We start from the raw sequence: 22,822 nt of genomic DNA on the forward strand, positions 1-22,822 counted from the left end.
CTAATGTATGTAGCACTGCTTGGAGGGGCTGCATGCAGCTGTCCAGGGTTTGATCCCTGACACCACCTATGTCTCCCTCGGCCCTGCCAAGAGTGATTCCCAAGCACAGAGCCAGGAATAAGTTCTGACCACTGCCCAGTATGGCCCCCCAAATAAAATAAACAACATGTCCTGGTACTATCCTAAATACTTTACCAGTAGTAACTTATTTTGTCTTTTCTTCAGTCCTACAAGTTCCATTGTTATTCACATTCACAGGTTAAAACATGAGGGGTACAGAGAGGCCAGGACTGAACCCAAGGAGAGTTGCCCGGCCTGGGTGTCCCTTGTACTCTTACTTATAGAGATGCATGAGGCAGGCTTTGGGGGGGGGCATGAGTGCTGTTATCAAATGTTAAACCACTTGGAAGAGAATTGAGTTTGGACCATGTAGTATGGAATAGAATTTTTAGTACTTTTGTTTAACAGCATCTGGTTTATAGGCCTTAATCTTTTTTTTTTTTCTCATACCTTATAGGAGGTTTCCTCCTTGAGGAGCATTTACCACATTGTTAAGAAATTCCTCCACTTACAGAAAGACATTAACCTTTGTTCTCAAGAGAACGGAGTAACCTCTAGTGTCCTTTAAAAACATGCAAGGTTTCTTTGAAATCACTGTCCAGGCTTTCAATTCATTTCTAATATTCATTACATTTGTTTCTGTGCATCCAAGGAGACTTAGCTTGATTTTTAGAATCATATAGTTCTAGGGAGATGTGTTTTATAGGGAAGGATATTTTAAACTATATAAACTACATAAAAGATAAAATTAAACTATATGACACCATTGAAGCCTCATGTTTTCAAATTCATAAACCTCATATTCAAATTTTAAGTATATTGTTCTCAAGTACCTTGCCTGTAAGTCAGGATCAACTGGAGAGTGACCTAAAATGTTCAAGCCCCAGTAAGACCTACTTGGGGTGACCAGGTCTGATGGCTATTTGACCTGCCTCCCCTCCCCCCACCTCAGCACCCTGGGGGACTCACTTGGCTTTAGAAAAGTGTGGTATGGAACCTCCTGTCTAAGCAGATGATCAGATGCAGATCTACCAGCCATTAGCCTGTGTGAGTGTCTTACAACCCAGCTGAGCTTCCCACTCAGGAACTCTTTCTCTTACTTTTTGCTTTTTCTTCCCTTGCTGTTTGAGGTTCTGTGATTTACAATCCTATTATTCTGCTATAGAATGGGCACTTCCCCTTGTCAGATACTGACTCCTTCTCATTTTGTTGAATTTTCCAAAACCACATTTATTGCAAATGGATTTTTGTTAAGTTTACTCTTGGAAACCTTGGAGATAGTTCCTCATTTCTTTTCCCTACTTGGTTTCATGCTACAGGATAAATTCATCCAAAGACCAGGACATGGATATAACGATGATTGAACAGCTGAGAGAAGCAGTAGATCTGTTACAAGATCCCAGCAGGTATCTGAGTCTTTCCCGGGTTTCATGTGCAAATGTTGCGTGCTAATTTATGAGTACATTATTTCACTTTTAAAAACATTATACATACAATAGGTGCAGTCTAACCACTCACAAAGACAATTTTAGCAAAACTTCTAGAATTACTGAGATTGGTTTTCTCCTTTCTCTATTCATAATGTTCACCCTCCATGAAATTCATACAGAAATTTGTAATATGGTCCAGGTATGTTTTTTGAAGATATGAGCTTCATCTTTTTAAAGCAGTAGAGTTAATGATGGAATGGAAATCAGAAACAAGAGAGCCTGTGTGTGTACGTGATGCTGATGTATGCCTAAGTCAGTATAAATGTGTGTGTGCGCGCGTGCACGCGTGCGTGTGTGCGCACACACACACGCGCACACGCGCACAATTATAACAAATGGGGAAGTAGCATAGATGAACCAAAAAGCTAAAGAGAACACCGTGGTGTGTTGTCATTAACAATGGTGGGAGTACAGACTACAAGGGAGACCTCAGTGACCTGGAGGGTGCGGCTCTAGCTCAGGGTCTCACTTGAATCATCCTTCATGAAACATAGGATCAGCTAAGGATTTTGAGATTCGTTTCCAGTTTGGAAATGTCTGAGACTTTAAGTTACCAAGAACAGGGATTCAGAATGGGATGTATACTGACTTATAGAAGAAAGAAGGCCCAGTATAACCATCCAGTTGGTGGTTGGTTTGCATCTTTTGAGGGCGTTATGTTGTAAAATTTTGTATGGATTTACTCTCTCCCTAAAATAATTCTTTCTGCTAGCTGCTTTAAATCTTTGCTATCCATTCTGTTATAGTAACTATTTTTACTGTAATAATGTTTCTGTGAGCTGGGGAAATATAATAAATAAGGGGTCATATTGTTGCAGTTGAAGAGGTCATTTCTTTTTAGGATTAACTATCAGTAATTGCAAATTTATATATACCTTGATTTTTATTTTTCTCTCATATTTCATAGCCTTAGAAGTTTTTTTAGTTGTTTTAGACATGTTAGTTATTATAGGAATAAAATTTTAGCAGTTGACTTTTCATACAATCTTAACATCAGAGTATCTAGTGGATATTGCTTTCTCATGGTCTTTATCTTGGTTTCTTCTCTTCAGATTTTTGGTTTAATAGTATATTTAATATTATTAGTAGGCATATATAATATGCACTCCTACTCTTTTAAATTTTTTTATTGAGATTCTGTAGTTTACAATGCTGTTAATAATGGTTTCTCATGCACAAAATTCTAATACTATGCCCATCACCAGTGCACCCCCTTCCTCTCCTACGTGAATTCATCTCACCTTTTTTTTTCTTTTTGGGTCACACCTGGCGATGCACAGTGGTCAGACCTGGTTCATGCACTCAGGAATTACTCCTGGCAGTGCTCAGAAGACCATATGGGATGCTGGGAATCGAACCTGGGTCTACAGCGTGCAAGGCGAACGCCCTTCCCACTATGCTATCGCTCCAGCCCTCATCACACTTTTTTAAAGATACCTTTGTAACTTTAATATAACTTACAGGTGTTTCTGATATATATATATATTTAATTAACTTAAAATTGCATTAATATAGAAACTCTGTAAGAGAATTTCAAAAGGTAATAAAAGCATACCCAATAACATTTTTTTTTTTTGCTTTTTGGGTCACACCTGGTGATGCGCAGGGGTTACTCCTGGCTCTTCACTCAGGAGTTACTCCTGACAGTGCTCAGGGGACCATATGAGATGCTGGGAATCGAACCCGGGTTGGCTGTGTGCAAGGCAAATGCCCTACCCGCTGTGCTATCTCTCCAGCCCCCCCAATTACTTTTAAGTGAAAGTACTAGAGTATACTAAAGGTATTCATATTAAAACAAAATATTTTTATTTCATATATCACATTATAGTTCTGTCAATAACTTTCTACAAATTGAGGTTTTTAGAATAAAGCAATGTGTGATACTTATAGTTATTATGATTTTTTTTAATGTAGGAGTACTGCTATTTATTCAGCCACTGATTAGACTGATTGAATTGGGCATGAACTCCACCTTACTTTTTTTTTCATTTTTTATAATTTTATTTATTGAATCACTGTGAGAGCAGTTACAAAGCTTTCAGGTTTAAGTCCTGGTCATACACTGAAACACCCACACCTTCACCAGTGCCCATTCTCCACCACCAAAAGCCCCAGTTTCCCCAATCCCACACCCTCCCCCTACCTGTGGGGCAGATGACCTCAACATTACTCTCTCTCTACTTTGATCATATTCAATATTTTGACACCTGACCCAGCATTATCATTTGGCATTTTACCCCAACAATCAGATCTGCCAAAAAGGCAACAGTAGACAATTTGTTTTCTATTGCTTGTTATGGATAACATATGATGTCGATTTTGAAATTCTGAAATTTTAACAATTAAATCTGGAGGGATTTCTGCCAAAACCTGCTGGGTTCCAAGATTTGTTCCTGAGTCTCTGGGATCATGGCCATTTATCAGCTTGATCAGGAGCCACAGAGGCGGTTTGTGGGCGGTGACTCGGGGTCTCTTTGGAATGGGGAGGAAAGGTCTGGCTCCACCCCCATCCCATGAGGCCCCCCCTGTCTCGTGGGCCCAAATCTGACTGGAGCATGGCAGCCACCGAGCCGCCAAAGGGGAGCATGCGGAGGGACAGCACCCTTTACCCCTTGGGGTAGCCCAGCGACAGTAACCTACTGCAGGATCTGGACACATTTCTGCCAAAAGCTGCTGGGTTTTGAGATTTGTTTCTGAGTCTCTGGAATCATGGCCATTAAGCAGCTTGATCAGGAGCCAGAGAGGCCATTTGTGGGCAATGACTTGGGGTCTCGTTGGGACGGGGATAAAGGGGCCAGCTCCACCCCCATCCAGTGAGGCCCCCGCATGTCTCATCACTGCAGGCCCAAACCTGATTGTCCAGTGGCTTCTGGAGAATGGCGGCCTCCGGGCCAGCAGGGGGGAGCAGGCGGAGGGACAGCACCCTTTCCCCCCCTGGAGTGGCCTGGTGACAGTAACCTACTGCGGAGTCTGGACGCATTTCTGCCAAAAGCCGCTGGGTTTCAAGATTTGTTTCTGAGTCTCTGGGATCATGGCCATTAAGCAGTTTGATCTGGAACCAGAGAGGCCATGCCTCCGATTATATAGCTGAGCCAGAGGTGGTTTGTGGGTGTGTTTCCCACACACCTAACTTTTGGCCGTTAACTTTCTTGGTAAACTTTGCCCCAAGTTTTTGGGGTCTGGCCAAAGGCACAGCAGCAATTTTGGGGTATCTGGAAGTCTGAGGGCACCATCAGGCTGCTGATGCACTCGCCTCACAGGTACAGATTGACCTGCTGGTGGCACCATACCACCAGTTATTATGATTTTCTTAGAAATATTTTGTTAGATTTTATTAGAAATATTTTTAATATTAGAATAAAATTTTGCATCTACTTATGATTATTATGACTTTGTTAGAAATGTTTTAATGTTAGATTTTATTGGAAATCTTTACATTGCAAATAAGCTGGGTTTCAATACTGATAGCAGATGGAAAATCTTATTGAGACTATATTAAATTTGGCAACATGCTGGGAAAATAGAATGTGGTTTGAAATCTCTACCATAAACCTTTCATTACTCTATTTTAACAATAAATACAGCTTTTAAATATGCCACACATTAAATTTATTAAAGACTTAATAAATTTTTTAATATCTTTCTATCTCCTTTTTAGATTGAGCACAGATGTTTCAGAGAGAAGTGTTATAAATTTTTATCCTATGGAATCAGCAGAAGCCTTAGAATTACAAGATTCTGTATTAAAGTATGTTGACCTTTCGATAATTGAATATATTCATGTTTTATTTCTGGACTTCAAAGTTATTATGATTTAAATTCCACTTTGCATCTTTTTTTCCTTCATTCCTATAGTGGTCAAATACAGCTGGACGGCTCTCCAGTGAGTGAGGTGAGTGAGGTAAGGCAGATCTTGGATTAATCCAATTTCCATGCAGTATTCCACCATAGAAAAGTTGCTACTATGGTCTGTAAAGATTTGTCCTAGGGAAGAAGATTCAATACTGAGGACTATATTCAAGCTCTTCAAGATGGTTTTCAAATGTATTTTCCTCTTTTCCTGTTGAATTTTCCCACTTAATACTGTTTAAAGAGGAGAGTTAGCTGCCTTGATTAAGTTTTCTATGGCTGGTGAGATAGCACAGGGCTTAAGGTGCTCAACTTGCACATGGCCAATTCCAATTCAATCCCATCACTGCACGTTGTCCCCCAAACACTGCCGGTAGTGATCTTTTGTGTACAGAGCCAGGAGTAAACCCTGGGTACAGCTGGGTGTGGCCCCAAAACCAAAATAAATAATTTTTATTATTTATCTTGGTTTTGGGACTAGTGATTTGGACACATGCCTAGCATGCACCCAACTCGGGTTTGATTTATAGCAACACATGGTCCCTTCAACCATGTCAGGGTTTGTCTGGGCACTTCAGGACCTGAGCAATACCATATTCTTGGGATCTTGCCTTGAACTGCCAGTCCATTTGGCCAATTATGGCCCAGTTGACTCAGAATTGCTGATTAGACCTTCAGAGCATCACTTATGAGCTCCCCATAAACCCCAATTTTTTTTAAATTATCAAAGTCAGCTCATCTTGCTGAATTAAGTATTGTCAACAAAGATCCATACGGATCTAGCTGTGACAGAAACTAGAGGTAAGACTGCTCAGCACAGATTTTAGAACCAAGAAAGAAATGTAGGGACATTTCATATTCAGTAAAGTCTTGAAAGTCAAGGACAGAGGATCAGTGAAATGGCCTTCAAGGAGTCAGAGAACCTTAACAAAGAAAACTGATGGGAATGCTTGAGGTCACAAGAAGGTGGTTAGGTAGAATTAAATGAGGTGAAATTGAGTGACTATAGAGAGATCACGTAAGAATAGAGGTGAGCCTGGAAGGTTCTGGAGAAACTGTCCTCAAGAGGGGGAAGTGGGGGGTTGAGCTGGTGACTCAGTGAAACACAGGTTGCAACCTACTTTTTTTTCTATCCTTCCTTCCTTCCTTCCTTCTTTCCTTCCTTCCTTCCTTCCTTCCTTCCTTCCTTCCTTCCTTCCTTCCTTCCTGCCTGCCTGCCTGCCTGCCTGCCTGCCTGCCATCCCTCTCCCTCCCTTCTTCCCTCCTTCCTTCTCCCTCTCCTCCCCCTCCCTCCTTTCCTTCCTATCTATCTGACCCTTCTTTTTTCTTTTTTCCTTTTCTTTTCTTTTCTTTTCTTTTCTTTTCTTTTCTTTTCTTTTCTTTTCGTTCACACATCCAGTTGTGCTCAGGCTTACTCCTGCCTCTGGTAGTGGCTCAAGGGACCATAATGTGATGCCAGGGATTGAACCTGTGTTGTCCACATGCAAGGCAAGTGCCCTGCCCACTGATTTATCATTGCATACCCGTGAATGGAGTTATGAAGGTTCATTTCATCAGGAATTATTTTATGTCCCCAGGAATATCTGTATTAGAGCAAAACCTTTTCACATTCCTAACTAGCTTAAACTTCTTTGAAATAATGAGGAAAAGAACTGTTACTGAAAAAACTTGTTCCCAGAGAGAATCATTTCTTTGTTAAGCTCAGTGACTTAGAATTCTGTTACCCTCTAGTCCCTTCTCAAAGATTTGATAACTTTGGGCGAATATAGTCAACCACTCTGAACTTGACCTTCATTTTCTGTGAATTAGAGTCATTCCATGACCCAGGACACCGAAACGTCTGCTGTTCCTCTACTGCACTTTCACTGCCTCAGGACATCACTGTGTCACTCTCCCCTCTACCCTGGACAGAGGTGTCACTGAATCACCCAGCAGTAGAGCAGCAGGAAACTTTTTATTGAAGGCTGCCCTCAGCTCAGCTCATCAATTTCTGTTTGAAATACATCACTTTTAGTTCTCTGTAGACATATATCTTTTGAAGCTTCTTGTTTAGAAATAATTTTAAGTTTATAAAAGGTTGAAAACAAACGGTACAAAAAATATGGCTTTTACCTAGATTTACCAGTATCTTGCCATGTTTATAGCATTATTTGTTTTCTTTTCTTCACGTAGATATTTCATTTTCAGAAGATTGAGGTCACGCTTTAGCCTTTTAATCCTTTGTCACTTAAGGCTATAGTATGTTCTTTTAGCAATAAGAATTAGATCTTATATGACTGCATTTCATATATCAACTTAATAGATTTGTATTGGTAAACCTTTTCATTTAATCTGTCATTCATGTTTCAAATATTCAGGTTAATAACATGATGTCCTTCAGAGAATTTTTTTCTTCCAGTGCATACACTATAGCTGGGAGATATCTAAGTTTCCTTTATTTTAGAAGCTTTCTCTAAGTGTTATAGTGTTATTTAATTTTCATGTTTTTGTAATTTGTTTTTTTTTTTTGGTGGGGTTTGGTCTTGGGGACCTAAAGTGCCCAGGGTTTACTCTTTTTTGTGGGGAGGAGAATCTGTTCTTTATATTTTTATTTTCATGTAATTAAATTTTTTTTTTATTGAATCGCCATGAGCTACACAGTTACAAAACTTTCATGATCAGATTTCATTTGTACAGTGTTCCAACACCCATCCCTCCACCAGTGTACATTTCCCATCACCAGTGTCCCCAGTTTTCCTCCTGCTGCTCCCACCCACTACCCCACCCCACCCCTACCTGTCTCTGTGGCAAGCACTTTTCTTCTTAATATCTCTCTACTTTGGGGCATTATGGTTTGCATTACAGGTACTGAGAGGCCACCATGTTTGGTCCTTGACCAGTTTTCAGCACACATCTCCCATCCAGATTACGTTTACTCTTTGGTTTGTGCTCATTGGTCATTCCTGGAGGTGCTTGGGTGACCATGTAAGATGAAAAGGATTAAACGAGGGTTGGTCACACGAAAGACAATGCCTTAACCTCCTGATTATCTCTTAAACTACCTTTCTGGGAGACCCTTTTTAGGTTGTGTGATACTTTAGATATATTTTGCTATAAAATTAACTCTGTGCCTTTAGAAAATAGAAGTATAACTTAGTCACCTAAAATATTAATCAGTGTATATTAGTATGTGCCTTTGTGCAAAAGGTAGGATGGAACTTTAAAAAGCTGCATTCTTCAATCTAAAGAGTTTTATAGTTTAAAAGGACATGGCCTGCTTTCTTTTTCTTTTTTTAAGGTGCAAAATGATCTAACATTACAGAGTAATGGAAGCCAGTATTCTCCAAATGAGGTAGGTTTCCTGAAGATTAATGGGAGCTGAGGTATTCTGTGAATAGCCTTTTTAAAAGTATATAATGTAAGACTGTCAGTGATTAATGAGTTCATTGTATTGCAGACTTTCTGGAGGAGTCTCACCCATTAGTTCTCCTAGTCATCTCACCCTGCTCATAATAAATTCTTAATTTTATAAGATGCGTTTTGAAAAACAAATACAGAACATCTTTGCAGCAAACTGTTGTAAAGTTCACTCGTTCACAAATAAGAGTGAAAACAGTTCAAATAAGCAGCATTGATGGTATCTCATCATCTATAAATATACTGCGCGTGGTTTCCCTGTGGGTGAGACTTTTGTTCCGTTGTTTGTTTTCTAGCTCACTGCGTTAGGAGATTCTTCATTGTGTGTGTGCCTTTTGTCGAATGGATGATTCTCTGTGTGTGTGTGTGTGTGTATGTGTGTGTGTGTGTGTGTGTGTGTGTCTGTGTCTGTGTGTGCCTTTGCACATGCTCCACACCAATGCTGGGGCAGAAAGAGCTCATCAGTTTCATATGATTATAAAATATATTATTTTAAATTATTTGGTTTTGAACCACACCTGGTGGGGTTCAGAGCTTATTTGTGGCTTTGTGCTTAGGCATCACTCATAGAGGAGCTCAGGGGACCATATGTGTGCTGGAGATAGAACTGGGGTCAGCCACAGGCAAGATGAATGTCTTAACCCCTATACTATCTCTCAGACCCTGTAATACATATTTGTATGAGAAAGCCTACTAAATATTTGCAGTATGAAAATGTCTCTGTATTTTTTTCCATCACATAACAGCAAGTGCAAAAAAATAGATAGTATTTTTATTATTATCCTTGAGTGTATAGAAGCATGTGTATATGTGTTTTATTTGTCTTGTAATTCCCTTTTCTTCTAACAATACAGATTAGAGAGAACTCTCCTGCAATCTCTCCTACCACAAACAGCACCGGTCCATTTGGTCTGAAGCCTCGGTCAGGTAAATTCAAACCTCAGCCTGTTCTTAAACTTGTAACAACTCAGTGGATTCCCTTTAGCTGTTTAAATACTTGTGTTGAGTATGAACACTCTGGTTAACTGTGGTTGAGTCCTAGCACTGGAATCTTACTACCATTGGGGAAGTCGGACTTCAAAGCCCGTTTTCTGGGATCATTGATTAAAAAGTCCATATTACCAATAATAGATATCTTGCCTCTTCAAATCATAGCAAAGGGGGGAAGTGGGGCGGAACCGGTAGTGGGGAAAATTGCCCTTCTAAATCAAGGGAAGATAAAGCAACTCGCTCTAGGTGCTAGTGTTCCTGGTACTGTGTGAGTTATACAGCAGCCTCTGAGACTAACACCTGTCCTTTCTGAGTCTGGGAGGTTTTTTGCATATTTCTCATACTTTTCAAGGCTCATATTACTGTAATGAGTTCTTTTTTTTTAAAGGTCTATTTTATGTCTACTAGCAGATTTCTTTTAGTTTACAGTTAATAATTTCACAAAAGTAAATTACAGCAATGTGCAAGGGAACTGTTGATTATAGAAAAAGGGTGATGTCTTTCTTTCTTCTGATTTTTCCAAGTGCTTAAAGTGTATGCACAATCCACCTTCCTTAGATACTTCTTTAATATTTTCAATACTTAGATCTTTTGTACACATGCATTACTAATGCTTATAAGTCATTCAAAAAAAAGGATTCAGACATTTTTGAGCCAAAGTTAATTAAGGATATTCTTGGGTTTTTCATTAAAGTATTTTGGCAACAATAAACATATGAGTGTATATTTTGGAAAAAAGGTGTACCAAGCAAAAAGGGAAATGTTTTTTAAGGAAATTAATAAATAACATAATAAGGGTTTTTTGGGGGGGAGGAGAGGGGGACAAGTTGATAGATGAGTTACATATGCCCAAGTATAATGGTTTCCTGGCATTCTGTATGGGCTGTAAGAAAAAGTCACTCAAGACAATGGTGGACAAGGGCTATTAGCCAGTATTTAATGGAAAGCCAAAATGTACATGAACTCACGCTTAAATAAGTAGCCTCCTCTCCTTAAGAACTGAACATTTGCAAACATATCTGGGATGGGTTTTCATTTCTGTAGTCTTGACATGAGCAGGGGGATTGGAGCTCTCTCTCTCTCTCTATCCCTCATTACCAGTCCACCAGGAGATTTATGTCTGTACACTGAGAACATCATATCAGTCTACCAGACCTTAACTTAATCTTGACAGGTAGTTTAAACCCAATTAAAAATATTTTATGGTTGAACAAACCTCAAGTTAAAGTTACTCAAAAGATATTTATTTTGAATGTGCATCTTTGAAATCTTCATTCTAAAGTTATCTCAGGAACTTTTTTTATAATTTCTTTTATAGAATCCAGGCTCCACTTGTTAACATGATGCTTGAATTGCTAAACCACTTAAAATTCGTTGTAGTGGTGAAAAATAAAGGAGATATTTATCTTGAATAGCATAAAACAAAGCCAATTTTCGTTCCAAGTTTTCAACCTTTCTATACTGCTGACTAACCAATGTGGAAATTGTGCCAGTTGTTGAAAGCTTTGTGGAATTTGATTAATAATAAATAATGTTGATTTATCCTCAGGAACTGCAAGTGAACTGTTAGAATTTTATAAAACTAGCATTATATTGTAAAGATCTCTTTGAGTTTATTACTTTATTTCATTTTAAAATTTTGTTTTATTATATTCAATGATATTTAAATACTCTTGTAGCACTGTAGCACTGTCCTCCTGTTGTTCATCGGTTTGCTTGAGCGGGCACCAGTAACGTCTCCATTGTGAGACTTGTTACTATTTTTGGCATATCAAATATGCCATGAGGAGCTTGCCAGGCTCTGCCTTGCAGGCAGGATACTCTCAGTAGCTTGCCGGGCTTCCGAGAGGGATGGAGGAATTGAACCTGGGTCAGCTGTGTGCAAGGCAAACGCCCTATCTGCTGTGCTGTGGCTCCAGCCTTTGAATACTATACTGTATATATTTCAATTATTTAAAAATAATATATAGTAATCTTAGTTGTAGGTCATTTGGTGACTAAAAAGACAAAAAATATTTTTAGTAGCTTTAGAACTTTTAAAAGTCAATTTGTCTTTATTTCTGAGTTAACTATATGGATTTATATACCAAAGCAAGCCATTCAAATCAACAAGTTGAAATAAGAACTTTGATTGTGAAAGTAGGTTGATGGCTTCCTTCATAAGAAACATTTATTTCTCTGATTTTTCCCCCCAAAGAAAGACACCTAGGAACTTATGTCCTTAGGAACCATTATTCCTAGAACCATGACAATTTATTTTACTGACCTTGATATATGATTAAATAAGAAATTTACAGATGCTTCCTAAACATATAAGTATCGTGAATATTTAGTAGAAGAAGATGATGTTATCACTCATAACTTTCAGTGTCAAGCACTTGAAATTGCTTGACATCAGCTCGTCAGTTGGGTTGCTTGCAGCGCCCTGTGTTGCTTTCTCCCTGACACTTTTGAGGACAGTATTGAGGGGTATGCATGAGTGTTAAAGGCTGAGCAAAGTGTTGGCTAGGCTCAGCTATCAGTCAAGTATGCTTGTAGACTTAGCTATGTTTTTAAAGAGAATTTTTATATTTACTTGGATAAAATCATAAATAAAAATGATTTTTAATTTTCTATTTATAAATGAAATGTATATTCACACACACTAAGCTTTGTCATTGTAGCCAAAATTTTGTGTGAGTCACATTTGCTAAGATAGTTATTTACAAGGGTTTTGAAAGGGGGTTCTGGTAGGTTTTTGCTTTGTATCTGCTTAATCTATGGATACACTTTCTTTCTGCAGACATGATTCATTAGTACTCTAAGTCTGTGGACTTTCAAAACTGTTATAATTAATGATATTAACTGCATGCAAAAGATGTGATTGATAAGTACTAATGCTCAGTTTTTATCATTCTTTTTATTCCATGCACCACCTTTCATTCTCCTATATTGTACATTTGAAATTAAATCCCATAATATTAAATTCGCTTCATTTCCATACAATCCTTATGCTGTTTGTGAAATGCTGCTGCCCCTTTGGTTTTTCCTGGTCCTTGTGCAACTATCCGCGGACTGGCTCTCTCACTCTCCTGCAGACCCAGCCCTCACTCTTCCTCCTATCTCCTTCAACAAACTTACACAGGCACAAACATGGGACAGCTCTAGCTACAGTGTTCCATCTGAAGGAGACAGTGACAATGGTAGGTGGCTTTGTACCTCTTCTTCAATGTGCTCAATACTAAGCCAGTGAATAGACTGAAACTAATTCCTCTGCAGCTGAAGATAGAGTATATTCACCTGCATGCCTGATATAAGATCTAATGAGTAACCCCGGAAAGTATCTAGAGAATTGCATGTCGATCATTCTCTAGTACTTGGTCAAACTATAGTTGCTTAATCTTGAATATTCTGAATTTGGGGGGAACTTTGCAAAAGATTTTAACTTTCCTGCTTGGGATATTTTTATTTGTTAATGAAAATTAGGGGTTCATTCAATTAGTTTATCTCCACTTGATCCTGTATCTAAACAAAATGCTTTCAGAGTTGGATGTTTTATTACCCATGCTTACTATATAAAATTTTCAAGGTAATTTAGACACATTGTGACTGATTCATGAATTGCTCACTGAATGTAATACTAATGTTGAGAAATTTCTACCAGAGGAATAAGGGACTGGAGAGATAGTAGAATAGGCATGGCATTTGCCTTGTATGCCTCCAGCCGGGGTTCAGTCACTGACACCACATATGAACCCCTGAGCAGAGCCAGGTGTGAGCCCTGAGGACTGCCTCATGTGGCCCAATCTCTCTCTCCAAATAAATAAAATAGAAATAACTGGACTTTGTTTTTAATTAGAAGTGTTTTCACATTTTGACTTTCTATGCGTTCAAGAGTAGTAACTTGCCCTGAGAACCAAATGTGCAAATAAAAATTTGAGGACTCTTTGCTCTGATTTTTAATTTCATTCCAGTAAACTTAAGAGGCCAAGGGGGTGAAAATAAAAGAAATATAGCTATATAATTCATAAGTCTGAATCTCCTAGTTGAAAGATAAATTTTAGACATTTTACTTCCAAATAGAAAGTGATTAAAAGTAACATCAAATGTGATGGAATTTCATTTGTAAGGAATAGTAGTGAAATAAGAGATATAAGGCAACCACAATACAAAGACAATAGAAATATATTCACTAGCACTTTTAAAAAATGTTAGTATGCTGTACGTATATGAAGAAAAACATTTGCAACAGTTGTTCTGAATTCTGATCATAACACAAGCAAACGTGCTTTTCCAGTTTTATATATAAGGATAATGCATTTTTGACAAGTTAGTTGAAAAAGAAATTTTATTATCTTATAGATTTCTTGTGTTTTAACTGAAAATATGTCTTAGCTTGAAAGTATTGATTAAACAATGTCAGTAAAATGAAAGGGCCTCATGTCATGTTTTAAATTCTGGATGGAACGTTGAAGAGGGTCACATGGTAACTTTGTTGATAAACTTTATTTAAAATTTTTAAAAAGAGGACAAGCATTTTTGTTTTTCAGAAAGCATGGCTATTTATGGATCTGCTGTTTTATAAAGGAAATGAAACCTAGAATGAAAGATTTATGTGTGATGTGGTATTTCCTTGGAGCGATATCTGAAACCAGAGGATTCTTTTAAGCTGGGAAAGATTCAGATACCTTACATATCAGTAGAATTTCTAGTCTACAGAGGAGCCATCAGAAGAGATAAGGCATCGACCCCCTCAGGGGCACACTGCTGGAGGCAAAGATGGAGTCACATTCCACCCAGGGCTTCTAACTCTCAGGCAGTAGTTCTGTAGATGTTTCTTGGAGACTCACAAACTATTAAGCAGACTATCTTTTTCTTTAAATAGAAATCTCAAGGTTTCCGTAGAAAATAATCATGGTGCAATTCCTTCTGAAAATGTAATATTTACGTGACTTTCTTGCTAATTTTTATATGAGTGAATGTTCCTGGGACTCATGTTTATCAGTTGTCTTGAACCACCACCATAATAAAGGCGAAGTTTTCCAGGTGCTGTCTGGTCAGCCACACCCTGTGTCTGATGGCTGTTATTCATCTCGATTTGAAATGTCTCTCATCATTTTCTGTGCAGAATTGCTTACAAATGTCTGTTAAATTTTCCATATTTTTTTTTGTAATCTTTTTTTTTTATTAGTGAAACACCATGAGGTACAGTTGTAGACTTATAAATTTTTGTGCTTGGGTTTCGATTATACAATGATCAAGTACCCATCCCTGTGATGTCGGTGGCCCCCACGGGTGACTTATGTGAAGTGGGGAAGAGAAAGACGGTCACTTTCTCCCCACCCGCCTCTGCCACCCGGGACCCTGGGTAGGCTAGGACCGGTAAAGTCTGCAGTGAGCACCTGCTCGGCACGGGCCTAAGCCCCGCCAGCCCCACAAGGTGGCCGTCAAGCCACACCTGAAGTACGCGGGCTTCTCCGAGGGTGGAGAGAGCGCCAAGTGGGCTCTCGAGCTGGTTCTTATAGATCCTTCTGACTCAGAATGTTCTGGAATCTCCTTGGGGCTGGGTCGCTGGAGTTAACCGGATTGAAAGGGGGTTTTCGGAAAGGAGGAATTTCATGGGGAGGAGGCCCATATCTTCAGGGTCTGGGGATGATCTTATCAAGTCTTTATTCTCTTTGTCCACAGGATGGGTCGGTCCTAGAATTCTTCTTCTGAGACTTTGTTTCATTGCAGAGAGCCTTTCCCTATCTACCTGCCTACATCACCTCCACCAGTGCCCATTTTCCACCACCATGGATCCCAGTATCCCTCCCACCCCTATCCCCCTCATTCCATCCTGCCTCTGTAGCAGGGCATTCCGTTTTGTTTTCTCTCTCCTTTTGGGTGTTGTGGTCTGCAAAAGAGGCATTGAGTGGCAAACATGTTCAGTCCATAGTCTACTTTCAACATGCATCTCCCCTCCTGGGAGGATCCTTCAAACACCCTTTATTTGGTGTTCCCTTCTCTATCTGAGCTGCCCTTTCCCCTAGAATGCCCGGCTGGCCTCTAAGCAATTTTTCATTCTTTTTTGTATCAAGATTTGCCTCGTGGTCTTAAACTAAAGAAAATGTACTGTACATATCCACATGTGCATTAGCTAATGTTACAAGTAGAAGCCTTTCTTTTCAGGTTTTTACTGCTCCTTCCTAAGAGGAGGGCCTATTCAGCAGCCACTCTTGGCTTTTTGGCACTGATTATTGTTCAGGTTAACTTTGTTGCCTCGTATTTTCTTTGCCATCCAATTCCTGTAGCTTTCTTAACCTTTGTAAATAGACACAACCAAGGTAATTACCAAGCATAATGTAAAACACACACACACACACACACACACTCACACACACACACACACACCCCTATTTTTTTTATAATGTTGGGATTTTTATACTTAGTTCTCGGTCTTGATTTGTCCTAAAATCCCTTGCCCCTTAATTTCTTAGAAATATTTGTTCTAAGTATATCTCATTTCAAAAGACCTCATTTTCTATAAAATTCATTCTACAAAAGTTTTAGATGGCAAGCAGACATAAGTTCTTAGTGGTCTAAATCCCTCCAGTGCCTACCCCCCTCCCCAAAAGATCACACCTCCTTAGATGGCTGGGGAGGATGTCTGGAACTATGCTCATTCCTGAGGTGCAGGCAGCTGCTTTTCAGTCTGTTCTTCACTTGCAAATTGAACTTCTGCTCTTTCCTTGCTCTTGTGCCATCTGCTAGTTTATGTCTCTCTTGATTTTTCTTCCCCATCATGCTGAGTTAAACCCACATCTTTTTCTTCTTTTGAGCCATTGTCCCTTTTTTACAATGAATACGTGGCTGCGAGTTTACCTTATCTGAGATTTATTCTTAAAGCACCACCGGAGAATGAATGAACAGACTTACCCATGTCTGGACAAGCTTACACATTTGTTTGGAAATTTTTAGTAAGAATCTTGCATGTATCTGTATTTTTCCCATTTCAGAAAAGTGGGAATTAAGACTGTGGAAGCTGTTTCAGTGATTCTCACCATGGCAGTTTTAATTGTTTTATGTTTTTGTTTTGAGGTTTTCTTAAAGGGTGGTGGTGGGAGAAATGGGATATACCTGGTGATATGGGTGCCAGGGATCGAACCCGGGTCAGCTGCGTGCAAAGCTAAGACCCTACCTGTTATACTATCTTTCTGGTCCAGCTGGGTGGGTATTTTGTTTATTTGATTTGGGGTTTGACTTTTTTTTTCCTGTTTTGTTTTTTTGAGTTTTGATTGGTTGGTTTTTGTTTGTTTGTTTGTTTGTTTTTGGTTTGGGGGGCCACACCCGGCAATGCCCAGTGATAACTTCTGGCTCTGCACTCAGAAATTACTTCTGGTAGTGCTTGGGGGACCATATGGAATGCTGGGGATCAAGCCTGGATCAGCTGCATGCAAAACAAATGCCCTATCCACTGCACTATTGCTCTAGCAATAGCAATTGGGTGTTTTTTGTTCTTAAATTCTGGCAAAAAGTAGAGGAGTCGCTTCTTGTGCACGTCCTTAAATACTGAGTCCTTGTATATGCTAGTCATGATCTAAATTACTGTGGACAGAGCACTGGAAAAGACAGATGAGATCTCTGTATTCACCAAACTTTCCTTTTGGAACCTAATGCATTCGGACCTGAAAAATAAACTTCAGAGGACATTTCATGAAAGGAAAAATTTAGCAACTGATTATCAGGGTAGGAAAAACACTGTAAAGATATTCTCCAATTACACTCATCTTTGAATGAAGGCATTTTTTAATGATTTGCTTTAGCTTCATTCAATAAACAGTGGGTAGGGTAAAGGTGCAAATTAGAAACAGATGTAAATGTTTAGGGTCGTAATGGAGAAAAATAGGTCTATACTGTAGGATAGAAAGCAATGAGCACCACAGAGAGACAGGGCATTTTGTACATCCCCAGTGGAGAAGAGGATGAGGAGAGAGGGGTCGATATAATAGAAAAATCAGTGGAATTTGGCCTGTGCCTGTATAAGCATACTTATCATTTCCTGCAAGGCCTTTGCTTAGAAGTTTTTCTAGCAAATTACAAACATAAGAAAGCCATCTTTTCCATCTTTTGAATGGTATTTACTTAATATACAGTAAGAAAGAGTTAAGCAGGCTTATTTTTTCCCACCTGCTTTGGGGCCTGAGAGAGTACAGGAGTGAAGGCACGTGTCTTGCACACAGCTGTCTCTGGTTCAAGCTCTGGCACAGTGTGGTCCTCCAAGCACCTCTAGGAGTTACCTACGAGCACAGAGCTAGCACCACAGGGAGTGGCCCAAACCCCCTGCCCCCCAAAGTATCTGCCTCTTTGCTTCTTCCTCCACTGTAGGTGTGTATCCATATGTGCACACACCAACTATGCACATACCCTACCACTCAGACACACTTAACTCTTCTTTCTTATTCACACTTAACATCAGGATAACATTTCATTTGAAAAGTATTGTGTTTTTTTTTAACTTCTTATTTTATTTTTTGCCTTTTGGGTCACACCTGGCAATGCCCAGCGGCTACTCCTGGCTCTGCACTCAGTAATTACCCCTGGCAGTGCTTGGGGGTCCATATGAGATGCTGGGATCGAACCCAGGTCAGCTGCATGCAAGGCAAATGTCCTCCCCGCTGGACTATCACTCTAGCCCCAGTATTGTTCTTAATATTTCTTTGTATCATTAAATTAAATTTTCATTCCTCTAAACTAAGTAATGTGGTTAAAATTGAATTGAAATTTAGTGATATAAAATGAAAGAAAGACAGAATAATTTTCCATAGACCATTTTCCTGAAGCTTTCTGTCAGCCTGTTCAGCACACTATTTTTTTTGCTTTTTGGGTCACACCTGGCAATGCCCAGGGATTACTCCTGGCTCTGCACTCAGGAATTATCCCTGGTGGTTCTCAGGGTACCATATGGGATGCTGGGAATCGAACCCGGGTTGGCCTCGTGCAAGGCAAAAGCCCTACCCGCTGTGCTATCTCTCCAGCCACAACAGCACATTTATTTTTAAATAGGATCTGAAAAGAAAAAATTTTCCTTAACATAATGAGTTGTCATGATGTTCCACAAAAATTATTCAGTTCAATGGAGACATTACTGGGCCCACTCGAGCAAATTAATGAACAACAGGAGGACAGTGACAGTGGCAGTGAATAAATTGATGTGTTTGTAGATTTATTATTAAATTAAAAAGTTTGTTTTAGATTCTCATTTCTTCCACAGCAATCAATTTGTTTAGTAACTGTAATGTTACAGTCATGGTTCCAATAATTTTGTAGCCATTTGAAGTACTTGGTTGAAATACCACAGTCCAAATATGTTTGAACTCATTCTGTTGCTTAGCATTTAAAGAACACTTACACATGCATGCATTTTGTATTTTTAAGATGTGAAGGAATTTAAGATGAAAGTCAGCACTGGGATATTAAAACCCAGACACCATTGCATACTCTCGTTATCTCGTATAGGGTTTTCACAAGGCGTAGACACTTGAATTGTGCGCTGTTAAACAAAACCTCACTAGCTAATTGAACTTCCTGATAGTTTCATATTCAGAATAAAATCTGCCAATAAAAACATATTGAAAATATTAAACATGGACAATATTAGATAAGATTGCCCCAGGAAAAAAAAGGCGAAGGAAAATAAAACCTCCAAAGAAAATATTAGATTTGTTTAAATAGTTTTAGGGCTCCCCTTGCTGCCTGGTATATGTATTGCACAACTCTGTCCATATTGCTGAACGTTTTTGGTAAATTTGGTAGAGTTGTTTTCCTTCCAGACGTGGATTATTCCTAGATTTGACATTTCAATGTATCTCTTTCCTGATTATTTATTCAAAAGGTGCATTTTGTATTGGACTTAATATACTATAAAGGCAAGTTTAGTGGATTTATGATCTTTTTCCATGGTTTCTATTTTGTCAGACTTGTCCTCATCTTCCTTAGGTCTGATCCTTGCTGGAGTTACTCAAATTTGTAGGCTTTATTTTTGAAACAATTGATCTCATTTACTGTGGAATTTGGAATCTGGCATTTGTAGGTCTTGCTCCTGTGGAGACAGGATTTTCACTCTTTCAGAAATGATGGATGTGTTGTTGTTCATTGTTTTAAGTAGGAGCCATACTCAGCAGTGTGGAAAGGACATGTCTGTGGCTCATATGTGATAGACATGTGCTCATACTACTGGAATTATTTCCCTGACTCCATTTTTGCCTCCTTCTGTCTGTCCTCTGTGAGTGAGACAGAAGCCTAGATCTTAGGCCAAATTAACCATGACACTGCAGACCTTCCCTTTTCTCCATTAGCTGTGTATGAATCAAAGATAGAAAGTATCAGAACATTGATTCACATAACCTATAACTGATTTAGAGTTCTTAGAGATCCTGAGTTGTAAGTAGGATAATGAAAGTCTTTATTAACATGATTAGTCCAAAGATACAAATTGAGATAAAAATGTTTGTGTGAGTACAGAGTAACTATTAATATGGAGTGGTGACTCAGATTGCTTTTTTTAAGCTTTAAGTACATTAGTAAATCATATTTAATTTTAAAATAATACATTTAAATAGCTTATAAGATGGCCCATAGGAAGTATTTGTCAGAATAGAAAAATGTCACCTGGCGTTTTTATTTTATGTGATTTACATCATAGTGATTGAAGCATCTAGTTTTGCCATATGCCAGTTCAGACTTTTATGTAATAGTGACTTGTAAAATTTTAGTTCTTTGCCTAAAATATCAGAAGAGCTCCAAAATCCCCATTCGCTTCCTGAAATAAACATGCAATTCAAAAGTCTATGATACAAGGGAAACCAAATACAGCTCGTAGCAGCTGTTTGCACTCCCTCTTATGTGATGGAAAGTTGACAGTTTTCATATGCTATAAAGGTACTTGAAGGAAAGAAAGAAATTTAAGTACAATGTCTTTCCTGGGCATTATAGAAGAAAGCAAAAGCAAGTTGGCTAAGATCCTAGATGTCACAGTATATTTTGTACTTTCTTTATTAGCCTAAAAGATGCTATTCTTCCAAAATTTAGAACTTTGACTTTCTCCAGAACCAAAGCTTAACTCCTTCCAAGGGAAGTGCTGCTATTTGCTGCTATTCGTAGAGGTTGTCATTTTAAGGACCTGAAGCCAAGGATCCTTTTTTAAATAGCCTCTAATCTTGTCCACATAAAAGGGTCTGTGGTCATCCTTCTAGAAGTCAACTTTTTGATTAACCAATAGTCTAAGTGGCAGGTTTATGTTTTTTTTACCTCGTCATTTCTTGAGAGTGCCTTATCGCATGTACCCTCACTGAAGCAGTGGGAACTGAGAGAAAGGGCATTTGTCAGCGGTGCCTGGGGCGTCTGAATGATTCCAAGGATAACCCAACACTTTCATGGATTCCATTTGTGACCGACCAAAGATACAGCCTGTGTTAGTTCATGTAAACCAGTATAACATAAAATGTAATCTTCTGTAAAATATTCAAACCAAACTTTCCATGTAAAATTATCTTTTTAATATGTTTCTGAGACTAAATGAATTCTGGAAGAAAAATCAAGAAACTGTAAATGGGGGTTTAAAATTTGGAGAGTTAAATCAAGAAATTTTAAGTGGACGTTTAGCTATAATATAGCAGCTCATACTAGGCACTCAGTAAAACCATTATTTTTTTCCTTTCTGTTACAGTCTTTCTAAGACCTCAGAGAAATTTGGAATCTATAGACCCACAATTTACAATTCGGAGGAAAATGGAACAGATGAGAGAAGAAAAAGAATTGGTGGAACAACTTCGTGAGGTACCCCTCCAAAAAACTATATTGCCAAATGATAATTTTCAGACTGGAAGCAAAATTCTGGAATTTTTAAAAAAATTTTTTTAAAGAAATTGATCCTGAAGCATTGCAGACATAGTTTCAAATCTAACCAGATCATCTGGTGACTGATACAGGGCAAGTCAGTTAATATCATTGAGTATGTATTCTCATATTTTAAAAAATAACACTAGTTCACATTCGTGGTTTTTTTCCCTGAGAACTATATGAGATAAAGTAAGTAGAATTATATAATGCATATATATATATATATATAAAGGATAGTATTATTTCAGTTATTCTTTTATTTTGGAAGATTGAGGGATGCCCCTTGAATGCTAAAAGCTTACTCCTGGCTCTACTTACTCCTGGTAGGCTTTAAAGACCATATAGGGTGCCGGGGGTCAAACCCTGTGCAAGGTAAGCACCCTGTTTACTGTACGATCCCTCTAGCTGCAAACGTATTTTAAAAATGAAAACTGTCATGTATGTATCTAATGATGGTATTCCATTGATTTAGGGATATAGTTATTCTTACTTTGTACCTCAAACTGGTCAGAATATCTGATGTGCCATAGTAATAAACTATAAAAAGTACAAGAAAAGTTCTTGGAGGAGACAGGTTTTATGTTTCATCATTTCCTTTAACAAATGCATATTGATAGGTACTCCATATCAGGCAGTGCAGGAAGGAGAAAAATGTCTCTTCTGTCATGAAGCCTATGAGCTGTTAGGAAGAGGCAGAAAATAAGACGTGAAAAAATTATCCAGTTATAGATTTCAGTGAGTTGCACAAACAAGCAATGAATCCAGTGAATAAAAGTAAAGTTAAATTTAAGGTAGATTAGCATCTTTGTTGCAGAGGGTACTTTCCATATGGTTTAGCTGTAGCAAGGAGGAAAAAATTTTAGCACAGAAACTTCTTCAGGTGCCATGCTTGATCCCAGAAATGCTGACTTACATGTTTAGGATCTGAGTTCCATCAATAGCATTGCACCAAGCAAATGAAGTATAGCACTGCCTGGAGTAATAGCTGAATAGGCAGAGCACTGATACTGCAAGCAGGAGGCCAGGGTTTGATACCTGTCACCATACGATCCCCCAAGTACCACCCCTGGGCATGGAGCCAGGATGCAAGTAAGCCACTTGGACTTTATTCCACCCTACCAAAATAATCCTTAGTGAATGCCTCATCAGTAGAGTGAGAGTAACAAAATAAAGCATCA

The 22,822-nt window shown here is 38.6% G+C and overlaps 1 protein-coding gene across 4 annotated transcripts in view; it reads left to right on the forward strand.

Annotated features, from left to right (window-relative positions):
- LRCH1 (leucine rich repeats and calponin homology domain containing 1) overlaps positions 1–22,822 on the forward strand; it is a 219,602-nt gene that overhangs the window by 167,951 nt on the left and 28,829 nt on the right. For 2 of the 4 annotated variants that reach the window (XM_056109670.1, XM_056109669.1), the window contains exons 11-17: positions 1,380–1,466; positions 5,209–5,298; positions 5,406–5,442; positions 8,677–8,730; positions 9,650–9,722; positions 12,863–12,967; positions 21,472–21,581. In XM_056109670.1, coding sequence (XP_055965645.1) covers positions 1,380–1,466; positions 5,209–5,298; positions 5,406–5,442; positions 8,677–8,730; positions 9,650–9,722; positions 12,863–12,967; positions 21,472–21,581 — 556 coding nt within the window. The remainder of the gene's footprint in view (positions 1–1,379; positions 1,467–5,208; positions 5,299–5,405; positions 5,443–8,676; positions 8,731–9,649; positions 9,723–12,862; positions 12,968–21,471; positions 21,582–22,822) is intronic. The other 2 variants (XM_056109672.1, XM_056109671.1) reach the window with 1 other exon arrangement.

The sequence above is a fragment of the Sorex fumeus genome, unplaced genomic scaffold, assembly GCF_029834395.1.
Source record: "Sorex fumeus unplaced genomic scaffold, SorFum_2.1 ptg000008l, whole genome shotgun sequence".
Taxonomy (NCBI): domain Eukaryota; kingdom Metazoa; phylum Chordata; class Mammalia; order Eulipotyphla; family Soricidae; genus Sorex; species Sorex fumeus.